This window comes from Armigeres subalbatus, chromosome 3 (assembly GCF_024139115.2).
Source record: "Armigeres subalbatus isolate Guangzhou_Male chromosome 3, GZ_Asu_2, whole genome shotgun sequence".
In the NCBI taxonomy this organism is placed as follows: Eukaryota; Metazoa; Arthropoda; class Insecta; order Diptera; family Culicidae; genus Armigeres; species Armigeres subalbatus.
The window spans coordinates 312,211,873-312,225,451 of NC_085141.1; the positions used below are offsets into that span (position 1 = coordinate 312,211,873).

The window sequence follows — 13,579 nt, forward strand, 5'->3', positions numbered from 1 at the left end:
CTGCGCGTAGAATGCGTCCTTATCATCATCAGTGCTTCCGGAGTGTGGGCTATGGACGTTGATTATGCTGAAGTTGAAGAACCGGCCTTTGATCCTCAACCTGCACATTCTTTCATTGATCGGCCACCACCCGATCACGCGCCTTTGCATATCGCCCATCACTATGAAAGCTGTTCCCAGCTCGTGTGTGTTGCCGCAGCTCTGGTAGATGGTTCCCGGTACCATTTTTACGGAAATGGCCGTATCTCTGGCATACTATTTAGTTCTAGTTTTCGGAGAAAGCATAAAACATGATGAAAGTCAACGTTACAAGCAGTGGAAAAAATGAATCTTGAACATACCCTCGGAAAACCCGGAACATTTCCGGTGGCCAAGGACCAATCTCAGGTTTTGCAGGAGGACAGTATAATAGAAGAGTGTCCGCTTCTGATGATCCTGGCTTTATCAAAATCGGATTATTATACGCAAAGTTATGCTGATTTGAATTTCGACTTATTTTTACCTATCTCAACCTTTTTGTCTAACCCCTGTATATACATAAAAATGAATTTCTGTCTGTCTGATTCTTATAGACTCCGAAACTACTGAACCGATCGGCGTGAAAATTTGTATGCAGAGGTTTTTGGGGCCGGGGAAGGTTCTTAAGATGGTTCGAGACCCCTCCCTTCTTTGGAAAGGGGGCTCCCATACAAATGAAACAGCAATTTCTACTAGTTTACAATAAATTTGAAAGCGCATCACTCTGCTTCAATCTCTTCACGGTCACAAACGCGGTTGATATGTCGTCTGCAACCCGAATACTTTATTTCGGGTCATCAAGCGTTGCACGTATCATCGTAATCAGCTTCGCCGGAGAACCATGTTCAGACATTATCTGCCACAGCTAATTCCTTTTCACTGAATCGTGCGCTGCTTTGAAATCAATAGACAGATGGTGAGTCTGCAAGTTGTACTCCTGAAATTCATAAAGGATCATCTTCAGGCTAAACATCTCATCCGTTGTTGATCGGCCTTCACGGCCAGACAGGTAGATTTTGAAACTAGAATAGAACGAAGAAACTGATAAGACTAGCCAGTTTCTTCATCTACTGAGGGAGCACATCTAGTTACAGATTTTTTTTTTCCCACGTATTACCAGTGGATTCAGAATTCAAGTCAAAGTAGAGAAGGGGGATGAAATGATGATGCAATCACTCGCCCGTTGCAAGCCGAATTCACCTCTGCACTTGCCACGAGTTCGTACGGAATTTATTGGAACTTTTGGGTCAAGGTTCGAGAGGCAGAGGTCCGTCTTGGTTAACGAGCTGCCAATGTTATAGATAGAAAGCAACTGATGGTATGGAATGGTATGGAAGTCCATTTCCTGTTCTAGCGATTACTAGAGATAAATATAAAGAAAAATACAAAGTAGGAGAATGGAATGGACCCTGGATTAAACCCACGACCTTCCGCGTATGAGGCAGAAGCAGTAGTCTTATGGCTACCAAGCCCGCTCTCTTCTCCTTCTCTTTTTACTTTGTTACAAAGAAAATGTTCACGATTACGCAACTGTTGAAAACAAAATGTAAGAAATGACTATTGCTTCGGTATTTCTGGTATTTCAGGAGGACTTCTTGGTGGCCACTCGGGATCCATGAACGATATTCGCAATCTCGCGCTTAGGATCATAAGGGCGTAACTGTTTTAATCGATTTCTCTTCGACGAGTTCATGGTTGTAATGAAGGATGATTGCATCTTCTACCTGAAGTTAATATAAAATCGATGAAGAGAAATCAATCAATACAGTTACGCCCCTATGATTCTAAGCGCGAGCAAAGACTTCTATACTGCTATTACAAACGATTTTCGAAAGTTTCTAGAACGAACTGCAATAATTGACCACTGCTCTGGATGTCCCTGCACTTCTGGAGCACCATTTGGGGACCACCAGGTAGCCCTAGCATTAATTTTGCTCTCACAACAAGTCACGAATTTCAAGAATTAACTACTGCTCCTGATGATTCGGAGCTACCCAAGGATAACTTAGTGTTCACCTTGAATGGCCCTGGACATTACTTTACAACGGATTGTTTATAAAAAAAGGCGCAAATTTCTAGAACAAACTTTCGTAGTACACTCAACCCTCTTTTTACGTCAATTATTGGGGGGGGGCGTAAACGGAATGTGACGTAAAAAGAATTTTTGCTAAAATTTGTATATTACGCTTAATTTATTGATCGTTGGATACTTTTAAATACATTCACTTGTGTCTTACATGAGGTATTGTAAGATCCCTCCAAATTCAGGCATATGAGATGTTATACGATCTCCAAATTGTCCTGGAGTCTGTATCAAATGCTCTACCGAATCATCCAAGGCTTCCACGATGTTCCCAGCCTCGGTGTCAACTCAATTTCGTCCTTCGATTATTTGTCTTCCATTTGCGTCTTCAATTCTTCCATGTATTGAGTTGTAAGATCTCCAAATTGTCCTGGAGTTTGAATCAAATTGTCTGCCGAAGCTACTGAGGCTTGCATGATGTCCTCAGCCGCGGTATCATCCCAATCATGCCCTCCGAGTATTTGTCTTTTACTTGCGTCTCAAGTCCAGGTATATGAGATATTTTAAGATCTCCAAATTGTCCTGGAGTTGGAATCAAATGGTCAACCGAATCAACCAAGGCTTCCACGATGTCCCCAGCCGCGGTGTCAACCCAATTTTGTCTTCTGAGAATTGTTCTTTCACTTGCATCTCAAATACAGGTATATGAGATGTTGTAAGATCTCCAAATTGTCCTGGAGTTTAAATCAAATGGTCTATCGAAGCAACCAAAGCCTTCATGATGTCCTAAGCCGCGGTATCGGTAATCATCCTAATCATGCCCTCCGAGTATTTGTCTTTTACTTGCGTCTCAAGTCCAGGTATATGAGAGGTTTTAAAATTTCCAAATTGTCCTGGAGTTTGAATCAAATGGTCTACCAAATCAACAAAGGCTTCCACGATGTGCCCAGCCGCGGTATGAACCCAATTTTGTCTTCTGAGTATTGGTCTTTCACTTACGTCTCAAGTCCAGGCGTATGAGATGTTGTAAGATCTCCAAATTATACTGGAGTTTGAATCAAATGGTCTATCAAATCAACCAAAGCCTTCATGATGTCATAAGCCGTGGTATCAACTCAAATATGTTCTCTGAAAATTTGCCTTTCACTTGCGTCTCAAAACAAGACATATGAGGTGTTGTAAGATCTCCAAATTGTCCTGGAGTTTGAATCAAATGCTCTACCGAATCAACCAAGGCTTCCACGATGTTCCCAGCCTCGGTGTCAACTCAATTTCATCCTTCGATTATTTGTCTTTCACTTGCGTCTTCAATTCTTAGATGTATTAAGTTGTAAGATCTCCAAATTGTTCTGGAGTTTGAATCAAATGGTCTGCCGAAGCTACTGAGGCTTGCATGATGTCCTCAGCCGCGGTATCATCCCAATCATGCCCTCCGAGTATTTGTCTTTTACTTGCGTCTCAAGTCCAGGTATATGAGAGGTTTTAAAATCACCAAATTGTCCTGGAGTTTAAATCAAAAGATCTATCGAATCAACCAAAGCCTTCATGATGTCCTAAGCCGTGCTATCAACCCAAATATGTACTTCGAGGATTTGTCTTTCACTTGCATCTCAAAACAATACATATGAGGTGCTGTAGGATCTCCAAATTGTCCTGGAGTTTGAATCCAATGCTCTACCGATTCAACCAAGGCTTCCATGATGTCCTCAGCCACGGTATCAGCAAAATCATGCCCTCCTAGTATTTGTCTTTCACTTGAGTCCCAAGTCCAGGTATATGAGATGTTTTGAGGACTCCATATTGTCCTGGAGTTTGAGTCAAATGGTCTACCGAATCAACCAAGGCTTCCACGATTTCCCCAGCCGCGGTGTCAACCCAATTTTGTCTTCTGAGTATTGGTCTTTCACTTGCGTCTCAATTACAGGCATATGAGATGTTGTAAGTTCTCCAAATTGTCCTAGAGTTTAAATCAAATGGTCTATCAAATCAACCAAAGCCTTCATGATGTCCTAAGCCGTGGTATCAACCCAATAAAGTGTATTTAGATTACTTATAAAATGAACAACGACTTGCATGATGTCCTTAGCAACGGTATCACCCCAATTGTGTTCTCCTAGTATTTATAGTTTACTTGCGATCCTCAAAATTGCCCTAGAGTAGGAACCAAATAGTCTACCAAATCAACCTCGCCTGGAACTATGTCCCAAATACCCAAGTAGCACACGCAACATCTTCCTAAAAGCACCTTGTTTCTATTCAGTTTCATTAAAGGCATTGGAAAAACATCAAAGCACGAAAAAGTTGCATCAAGATGTCAAAAACGTTCGAATTGTGGTCAATGTTTCATTAATATTGCAATGCAGTACGTGTTTGACATTTGAAAACAAACAACCAAAGAATACTGCACTTCATGTTGCAAACACGAAACAAAATCATTAGGTTGCATATTTTTTACCATGTTACTTCAATGCGTCTTTCAAATTTTAATTGTTTGTTTAAATAAGGTTGCAGAAAAGTTGAATGTGTCTTCATGTTTAATTTTGCACCGTTCAACTCATATTTTTTTCATGTGATGGTGCAATGAAGTAACAGGAAGCTCGAGTACAAAACTTCATAATCGTATGGTTTTTATTGTAAGTCAACATGCAGCCCCTTCGAAGTGTTGAATGGTGCTGTGGTAGAGTGAAGGACTATCAATCACAAGATCCATAAATCGATTCCAGTTTTATATTTTTATTTTATTTTTTTCCGCTGTAGTATTTTGCAACATTGTTGCAATTTTACTGCAATCGAAGGATGTTTCCGTAGGCTCCACCTCTTGCGCTTTTTAGATTGCAAGAGAGTTATATTTGATGGCACATACGCAAAGATTGTCTCTTCCCGAATAGTTGCAACACAGTGAAATGTTCAGTAGTGAAACAATTTGTGCTGCTTGGGTAAAGGTGTGTTCTTATTTTTTGATCTTTATAAGCGAGGCTTTCAGCCCTAGGCTGGCTCACATCGGTTCCCAATTATGTCATCCGAGTACATGCACATAATTTATTCATGAAGATGACATGATTCAGGATCTCCAAACTGCCCTATGTCCCCAGCACAGTTATGCAACCAATCGCGTACTCCAAACACATTTTCTGTACATAAGATGCGATATTCTAGGCCTTCCAAATTGACCTGGAGTGTGGACAAATAGTCCTCAGTCCTCTAGTCCGCGTCCTCAGAGTCCATGCACATGTTTTGTATATGCCTGGATTTGAGACGCAAGCGAACGAAAAATACTCGGAGAACATAATTGGGTTGATACCGCGGCTGGGAACATCATGGAAGCCTTGGTTGATCCGGTAGACTATTTGATACAAACTCCAGGATAATTTGGAGATCTTACTACAACTCATATTCTACATTTGAGACGCGAGTGAACGACAAATACTCGGAGGACATAATTGTATTGTTACCGCGGCTGGGAACATCATGGAAGCTTTGGTTTATTCGGTAGACCATTTGATTCAAACTCCAGGACGATTTGAAAATCTTACAACATCTCATATGTCTGGATTTGAGACGCAAGTGAAATAAAAATACTCGGAGGGTATAATTGGGTTGATACCGTGGGGGTATCATGGAAGCCTTGGTTGATTCGGCAGACCATTTGACTCAAGCTCCAGGATGATTTGGAGATCTTACTTCAATTCATATGTCTAGATTTGAGACGCAAGTGAAAGAAAAATACTCGGATAACATAATTGGGTTGATACCGCGGCTGGGGACATCATGAAAGCCTTTGTTGATTCGGCAGACCATTTGATGCAAACTCCAGGACGATTTGGATCTTACTACATCTCATATGTCTGGATTTGAGACGCAAGTGAAAGAAAAATACTCGGAGGGTATAATTGGGTTGATACCGTGGCTGGGGATATCATGGAAGCCTTGGTTGATTCGGCAGAAAATTTGACTCAAACTCCAGGACGATTTGGAGATCTTACTACATCCAGACATATGGATTTGAGATGCAAGTGAAAGAAAAATACTCGGAGGGCATAATTGGGTTGATACCGCGGCTGGGGACATCATGGAAGCTTTGGTTGATTCGGCAGACCATTTGATACAAACTCCAGGATAATTTGGAGATCTTAGAACAACTCATATGCCTGGATTTGATACTCCAGGGAATTCTCGGATGACCTGGAACGGTATTTGGTTTAATGAACCATTTTTAAAAAGAGGGCATGAACCATTTTTAAAAAGAGATAACAGCTCTTTCGTTACGCTTGTAGACCTTAGGTCGTTCGTTACGCGTGTAGACTCCAGGAATTTCTTGGATGACCTGGAATGGAACAATAGTTGAAGGCAAATGATGAATATACAAAGGATCTATATTGTTCTTTGGGTTTCTAAGAGTGCCTTCTTATAGGGTTACTTTTGGATGTCAATAATGTTTCAAATTCTTTTTACGTCACGTGCCGTAAAAAGGAGGCCGTAAAACGAAGTGACGTATACAAAACTGCCGTAAAAAGAGGGTTGAGTGTATCAGATAGAGGCCACCTAGAATCGAAGAGTAGTGCATGTATTGGTTTTGATGTGACAATGTTAAAACAAACGGTTTATGAAAAGTCCCATCTGTCTAGAAGAATTTCTGGAATCGATCATATCTCCGAGTGTCCGGAATCTTATGGTGGGTCTCCTGCTAGTCATCCGGCGTCAATGAGTGGTCCTTGCATTGCATTGATTTTGCACTCACATTGCTAGATAAATTGATTTAAAACAAAATGCGGCACTGTTTATGTTTATGTAATGTTTATGAACATTCCTGACTCCTCAGAGAACCTATTATGGAATTGGCAATCCGGGGTGAACTTGTTTGATGAACCCAAATAGATCAGACATAAACGCTTAAGACAATTTCAAGAAGTTTGACACCCATATTGTCGGGGTTCCAATGAGAAATGTTTTTGGTCAACCCCGGGGAAACTTTTCCAGAATGGTCACTCCGGAGTCAACTTGTCTGGTGAGCCTAGGATCATGAAGGACATACCCAAGAGTCAATTTCATGAAGTTTGATACCCATATTGTTGATGTTCCATTGAACAATGTTCATGGCCACCTACGACCCCTCGAGTAACCTGTTCTGGAATGGCCAATCGAAAGTCTGCACTTCTGATGGACCCTAATTGATAAAAATCAATCTAGTGATGAAATTTCAAGAAGTTTGATACCCATATAGCTGATTAGCTACCGAAATCCATGATCAGTATCATTTATGCAGGACATGTTCCTGGAAATCCGGATTTTCCAGGAATCGAATTGATCAGACCGGATCGAATCAGACCGAATAGAAGAGAAAATTCTGAATCGAATAAGCCCAACATTGTTGAAATCGGTTGAAAATTTCCAGAGATATAAGCATTTTAGTTTCGTGGTTACCCGGGTACCCTGCCGGCCTGTTAACACGTACGTCCTCAACCCCCATTTTACGACAAAACTCAAAATTCAAAACCACGCAGCTCAGCCAATTTCTAACGGATTTTCAAGCAATCTTCTGGAATCGATCACAAAATTCCTATAGTTTTAGGAACCGAGGTTAATTTTTGTGCAATGACCATGGTTCCGGATATATTCCGGGGTGTACTGGGGTTACCTCCCTCCCGGAAAAAATGGTCACTGGCTGATCGACTTCGAAATTCATCGTGCGACATGTCAAACTTCATGATTTTGCAAAACAAGTACACTGGAGTACATTTCGGCGATTTTCGATCGAATTGGCCACCCTCCAGGTGCTTCCAGGGCCTGGTTCCCTTGGGGAAGTGGCCAATTTTCATTCAATCTTGGAATTCATCTTGCGACATGTCAAACTTCATGATTTTGCAAAACAAGAATACTGGAGTACATTTCAGCGACTTTCGATCGAATTGGCCACCCTGCGGGTACTTCCAGGGCCTGATTCCCTTGGGGAAGTGGCCAATTTTCGTTGAATCTTGGAACCCATCTTGCGACATGTCAAACTTCATGATTTTGAAAAACAAGTACACTGGAGTCCATTTCGGTGATTTTCGACCGAATTGGCCACCTTCCGGGTACTTCCAGGTAGGCCTGTGCGCTGATTGAAATTTTACCGGCGGTGGCGTGATAGATCATTTTCAGGCGGCGGCGTTACGCCGTTGGTGATCAGCGGTGGCGTGGATCGGCGTGAACCAGTTTCAAGCGCCAAAACTTCTTCAGAAGTTCGTCAAGGAATTCTTCCAGAAGTTCCTCCACTTGTTTTTTTAAAAGATCGTCAAGAAATTCCTTTGGACATTCCTCCGTAAGTGCCTCTGGGAAGTTCCTCCAGAAACTCCTCCCGGATTTCGTCTGGAAGTTCCTTAAAGAATTTCTCTGGAAGCTCCTGCAGGAATTCATCTGGAAGTTTCTCCGGAGGTTCCTCCGGAGGTTCTTCCGGATATTCTTCCAGAAATTCCTCCGGAAGATTCTCCAGAAGTTTCTCCATGACAAACGAAAGTTCGTCCAGGAATTCCTCCGGAAGTTCTTCCAGGAATTCTTCCAGAAACTGGAATTGGCCACCTGGAATTCCTGGAATTTCTGGAGGAACTTCCGGAGGAATTCCTGAAGGAACTTTCGGAGGAATTCCTGAAGGAACTTCCGGAGGAATTCCTGGAGAAACTTCCGGAGCAATTCTTGGAGGAACTTCCGGAGGAATTCCTGGAGGAACTTCCGGAGGAATTCCTGGAGGAACTTCCAGAGGAACTCCTGGAGGAACTTCCGGAGGAACTCCTGGAGGAACTCCTGGAGGAACTTCCCATTTCTGGAGGAATTTCCCAGAGGCACTTGAATTGAATTTCTTGGCAATCTTTTAAAAAAACTCGTGGAGCAACTTCTGAAGAAATGTTGACGCTTGAAACTGGTTCACGCCGATCCACGCCGCCGCCAATCACCTACGTCGTGACGCCGTCACGCCACCGCCGGTAAAATTTCAATCAGCGCACAGGTCTACCTGGAAGTTCCCGGAAGGTGGCCAATTCGATCGGAAATCACCGAAACGTTCTCCAGTGTACTTGTTTTGCGAAATCATGAAGTTTGACATGTCGCAAGGTGGATTCCAAGAGTAATCAAAAATTGGCCACTTCCCCAAGGTAACCAGGTCCTGCTTCCTTCAGATGCTTCCCGGAGGGTGGTCAATTCGATCGAAAATCGCCGAAATGTACTCCAGTGTACTTGTTTTGCAAAATCATGAAGTTTGACATGTCGCAAGATGGGTTCCAAGATTGAATGAAAATTGGCCACTTCCCCAAGGGAACCAGGCCCTGGAAGCACCTGGAGGGTGGCCAGTTCGGTCGAAAATCGCCGAAATGTACTCCAGTGTACTTGTTTTGCAAAATCATGAAGTTTGACATGTCGCAAGATGGGTTCCAAGATTGAATGAAAATTGGCCACTTCCCCAAGGGAACCAGGCCCTGGAAGCACCTGGAGGGTGGCCAATTCGGTCGAAAATCGCCGAAATGTACTCCAGTGTACTTGTTTTGCAAAATCATGAAGTTTAACATGTCGCAAGATGGGTTCCAAGATTGAATGAAAATTGGCCACTTCCCCAAGGGAACCAGGCCCTGGAAGCACCTGGAGGGTGGCCAATTCGGTCGAAAATCGCCGAAATGTACTCCAGTGTACTTGTTTTGCAAAATCATGAAGTTTGACATGTCGCAAGATGGGTTCCAAGATTGAATGAAAATTGGCCACTTTCTCAAGGGAAGTCCTAGAAGCACCTGGAGGGTGACCAATTCGGTCGAAAATCGCCGAAATGTACTCCAGTGTACTTGTTTTGCAAAATCATGAAGTTTGACATGTCGCAAGATGGGTTCCAAGATTGAATGAAAATTGGCCACTTCCTCAAGGGAACCAGGCCCTGGAAGCACCTGGAGGGTGGCCAATTCGATCGAAAATCGCCGAAATGTACTCCAGTGTACTTGTTTTGCAAAATCATGAAGTTTAACATGTCGCAAGATGGGTTCCAAGATTGAATGAAAATTGGCCACTTCCCCAAGGGAACCAGGCCCTGGAAGCACCTGGAGGGTGGCCAATTCGGTCGAAAATCGCCGAAATGTACTCCAGTGTACTTGTTTTGCAAAATCATGAAGTTTAACATGTCGCAAGATGGGTTCCAAGATTGAATGAAAATTGGCCACTTTCTCAAGGGAAGTCCTAGAAGCACCTGGAGGGTGACCAATTCGGTCGAAAATCGCCGAAATGTACTCCAGTGTACTTGTTTTGCAAAATCATGAAGTTTGACATGTCGCAAGATGGGTTCCAAGATTGAATGAAAATTGGCCACTTCCTCAAGGGAAGTCCTGGAAGCACCTGGAGGGTGGCCAATTCGGTCGAAAATCGCCGAAATGTACTCCAGTGTACTTGTTTTGCAAAATCATGAAGTTTGACTTGTCGCAAGATGGATTTCGAAGTCGATCTGCCAGTGACCATTTTTTCCGGGAGGGAGGTAACCCCAGTACTCCCCGGAATATATCCGGAACCATGGCCTTTGCTCAAAAATTGACCTTGGTTCCTAAAACTATAGGAATTTTGTGATCGATTCCAGAAAATTGCTTGAAAATCCGTTAGAAATTGGCTGAGCTGCGTGGTTTTGAATTTTGAGTTTTGTCGTAAAATGGGGGTTGGGGACGTACGTGTTAAGGGTGTTTTTTTTTGCCGGCCACACGACGGTTAAATGAGTAAAGTAATTTATCACATAGAACTGAATTCGATTTGCATCCGCGAGGCAATTTGTACGGTAAACATCAATATAAACAATGCTAATTATGTTTTTTTCTGCACACAGTAAGCAGTTGAAAATATTCTGGAAGTGCGTCATTATTTCTGCTAGTTCTGAGAGGCTCAGAAAATTTCTAAAATTTTATAAGAATTGACAGATTGACAGGTAAATTAATCAAAAGTTGAATATCTAAACAAGGATATAGTTTAGCTCAACTTAGCTAAGACTGACTGTACTTGTCAATGGTTGATTTTCCGTGACTTGTATTAAAATGTATTAAAATAATCCCTTCAATCTACATACATTTGGGCATCCTACATATCGATTACCTCCCTATCTCGATGTGTTCTGGTCATATTTTGTTCAGAAGTCTCTCGCCCTATGTCGATGTATTCATATTTCAAGGCCACTAGACCATTTTTGGGCAATAACAAAACCATGAACAACAAGAGATGACATTTGTTTTGTTATCGTTTTTCATAGCAATGAGCTTTTTTCAATCTAATACTCATTTCAATTTTCATTCCATTCCTCGATCTCTCCTTATCTCGATGGTACTTTAATATCGAGATGTGAAGAGGCGACTGAATTTTCATGCGTAGGACATGTCCTACTTGTCCCACCCACTCACGGCATCACTGTTTGATAGCAATCCGTCGAATATTGGAATAGACGAATGAAAGCTATCACGGACAGCAACATTTTCGTAAGACAAATTTCCAAAAAACGGGAGGGTATTTTTGATTACCGATTCCTAATAAACCATAATATGTTCATTGCGCTAATAGTATGCATTGGAAAGAAGGAACTTTTACTGACTTAGTTTGAGTCAGTAGATGGGTTAGCGTTAAATTTAGATACAAGAAATACAAGTAGTACCCACTACGACGGGAATTAGCTCACTACCCTACATAATTAAAATAAATTTTGATATATGTATTCCATTTTTCGGGGGCCCTCCTTAGCCGTGCGGTAAGAAGCGCGGCTACAAAGCAAGACCATGCTGAGGGTGGCTGGGTTCGATTCCCGGTGCCGGTCTAGGCAATTTTCGGATTGGAAATTGTCTCGACTTCTCTGGGCATAAAAGTATCATCGTGCTAGCCTCATGATATACGAATGCAAAAATGGTAACCTGGCTTAGAAACCTCGCAGTTAATAACTGTGGAAGTGCTTAATGAACACTAAGCTACGAGGCGGCTCTGTCCCAGTGTGGGGATGTAATGCCAATAAGAAGAAGAAGATTCCATTTTTCAACCGACCTAACATCAGAACAATACATATTGCATATTACATTTACAGACAATTTTCCACATAAACACAAATCTCTCTTCATGCTTACAATTATTGTATAAATAAGTATTGTATAAATTGTATAATCTACGAATATGAATTAACTGACATATGAAGAGATATCGAGAGCGGGAAGCTCGAGAGTGAAATTGTATACAGTCTTGGAATAAGGAATACCATCGACTTAGGGTCAGACATCTAGACAAAGAACACCGACATGCTGAGTGGAGAGGGAATTTATTAATCGTTTCATAAATTTGCATCATTTCTCAATACGGTAATGCCTTTTTATCCCATTGCAAACGGCGACTGTGCGTTGGTTATCAGATGATAGAAACCGGTTACTCCTTTCCCATAATTGGACGGCTCACCACCCATTAGCGCATTAGGCCCACTTTCCGTACACGTTCCGGCTGTTATTTCTTCGTGCGATGCGCAACGTTGCCCAACAAACCCCAACGGTGATCCGATAGATTCCGCATAGTATTGATGAGCTCGCGTGTGTGCACAGTTTCCACTGATATCGATTCCACAACCAGGCTGCGAACGTCCTCCGTTTGGATAGAAATTGGCATCACCAAGCGGAAGGTTAAATCCTAACACGCCCGCATTGGTGTAGATAGCTTCCACGTACTGACCATCACTTTGGTGCATTATATCCGGCTGGCCAACCGAGAACAGCGGCCCTGCTGGGTCCATTCCAATGATGGTGTTGATACGTCCCTGCTGAAATTTTCCTGCATTGCCAGCGCAGTGAGCTCCCAAACTGCTTCCAGTTACGGAAATGTCGTCCAGCGAAGCTCCACCTGTTGTCACTATCATGTCAATGAAGCGCGACACCATTTCACCCACTGGACCAACGCGATTCCTCGCTTGAACGTAGTTGATAGTTTGCGCACCAGCTCCCCAATCAACGTTGATCACATTGAAATCTCCGAGTGCGAGAAGGTTTTCTCGAATCAGTCCGTGCAAGTTGGCCTCTTCTCCGCTGACCCAGCCGTGGATAGTAAAACGAGTAGGATGCGTCGGGTTAAAGTTGGAGCTGAGCAGCGAGTCTGGATTGTCCCATTGGATGATTTGCGCCGATTCCGTATTAGAGCGGGTGAACAAACGGAAGATTACATCCGTTTCGGGGTCAAACAACGGCTCAAAGTGATCCGGGTTTTGCGGGACAGCATCATGGCTAATGTCAATCATGTGCAGCTTTCCGGCATCATCCGAAGCCAAATTCCAGCGGGCCTGGGATGGACTACATCTGGAGATGGTAGCTTCGATTAGTGTATTTTTTTTTGCTCGAAGAGTAGACACGGTTAAGCAAGCAACTTACCGTTGAGAGACAACAAAGAAATGAATAAAACAAGTCTTAGCGTAGCCATAACTCAATTGGGAATGTATTTCTATCGAAACAAGGGATGGGGGCCATTGGTGGTAACCTTATCTAAATGAGCTTTTGTATAAGATTTGTTGTTGTGACATATTCGAAACTAGCTAAATCA

The 13,579-nt window shown here is 42.6% G+C and overlaps 1 protein-coding gene across 1 annotated transcript; it reads right to left on the minus strand.

The window, feature by feature from the left end:
• Positions 1-12,371: 12,371 nt before the first annotated feature.
• On the minus strand, positions 12,372-13,435 carry LOC134220789 (pancreatic triacylglycerol lipase-like). The gene is made up of 2 exons (XM_062699890.1): positions 13,411-13,435; positions 12,372-13,351 (listed from the first exon to the last, which is right to left on the minus strand). Exon 2 carries the CDS (start codon positions 13,278-13,280, stop codon positions 12,372-12,374), a length of 909 nt encoding a protein of 302 aa, XP_062555874.1. The 5' UTR covers positions 13,281-13,351; positions 13,411-13,435.
• Between the last annotated feature and the right edge of the window lie 144 nt (positions 13,436-13,579).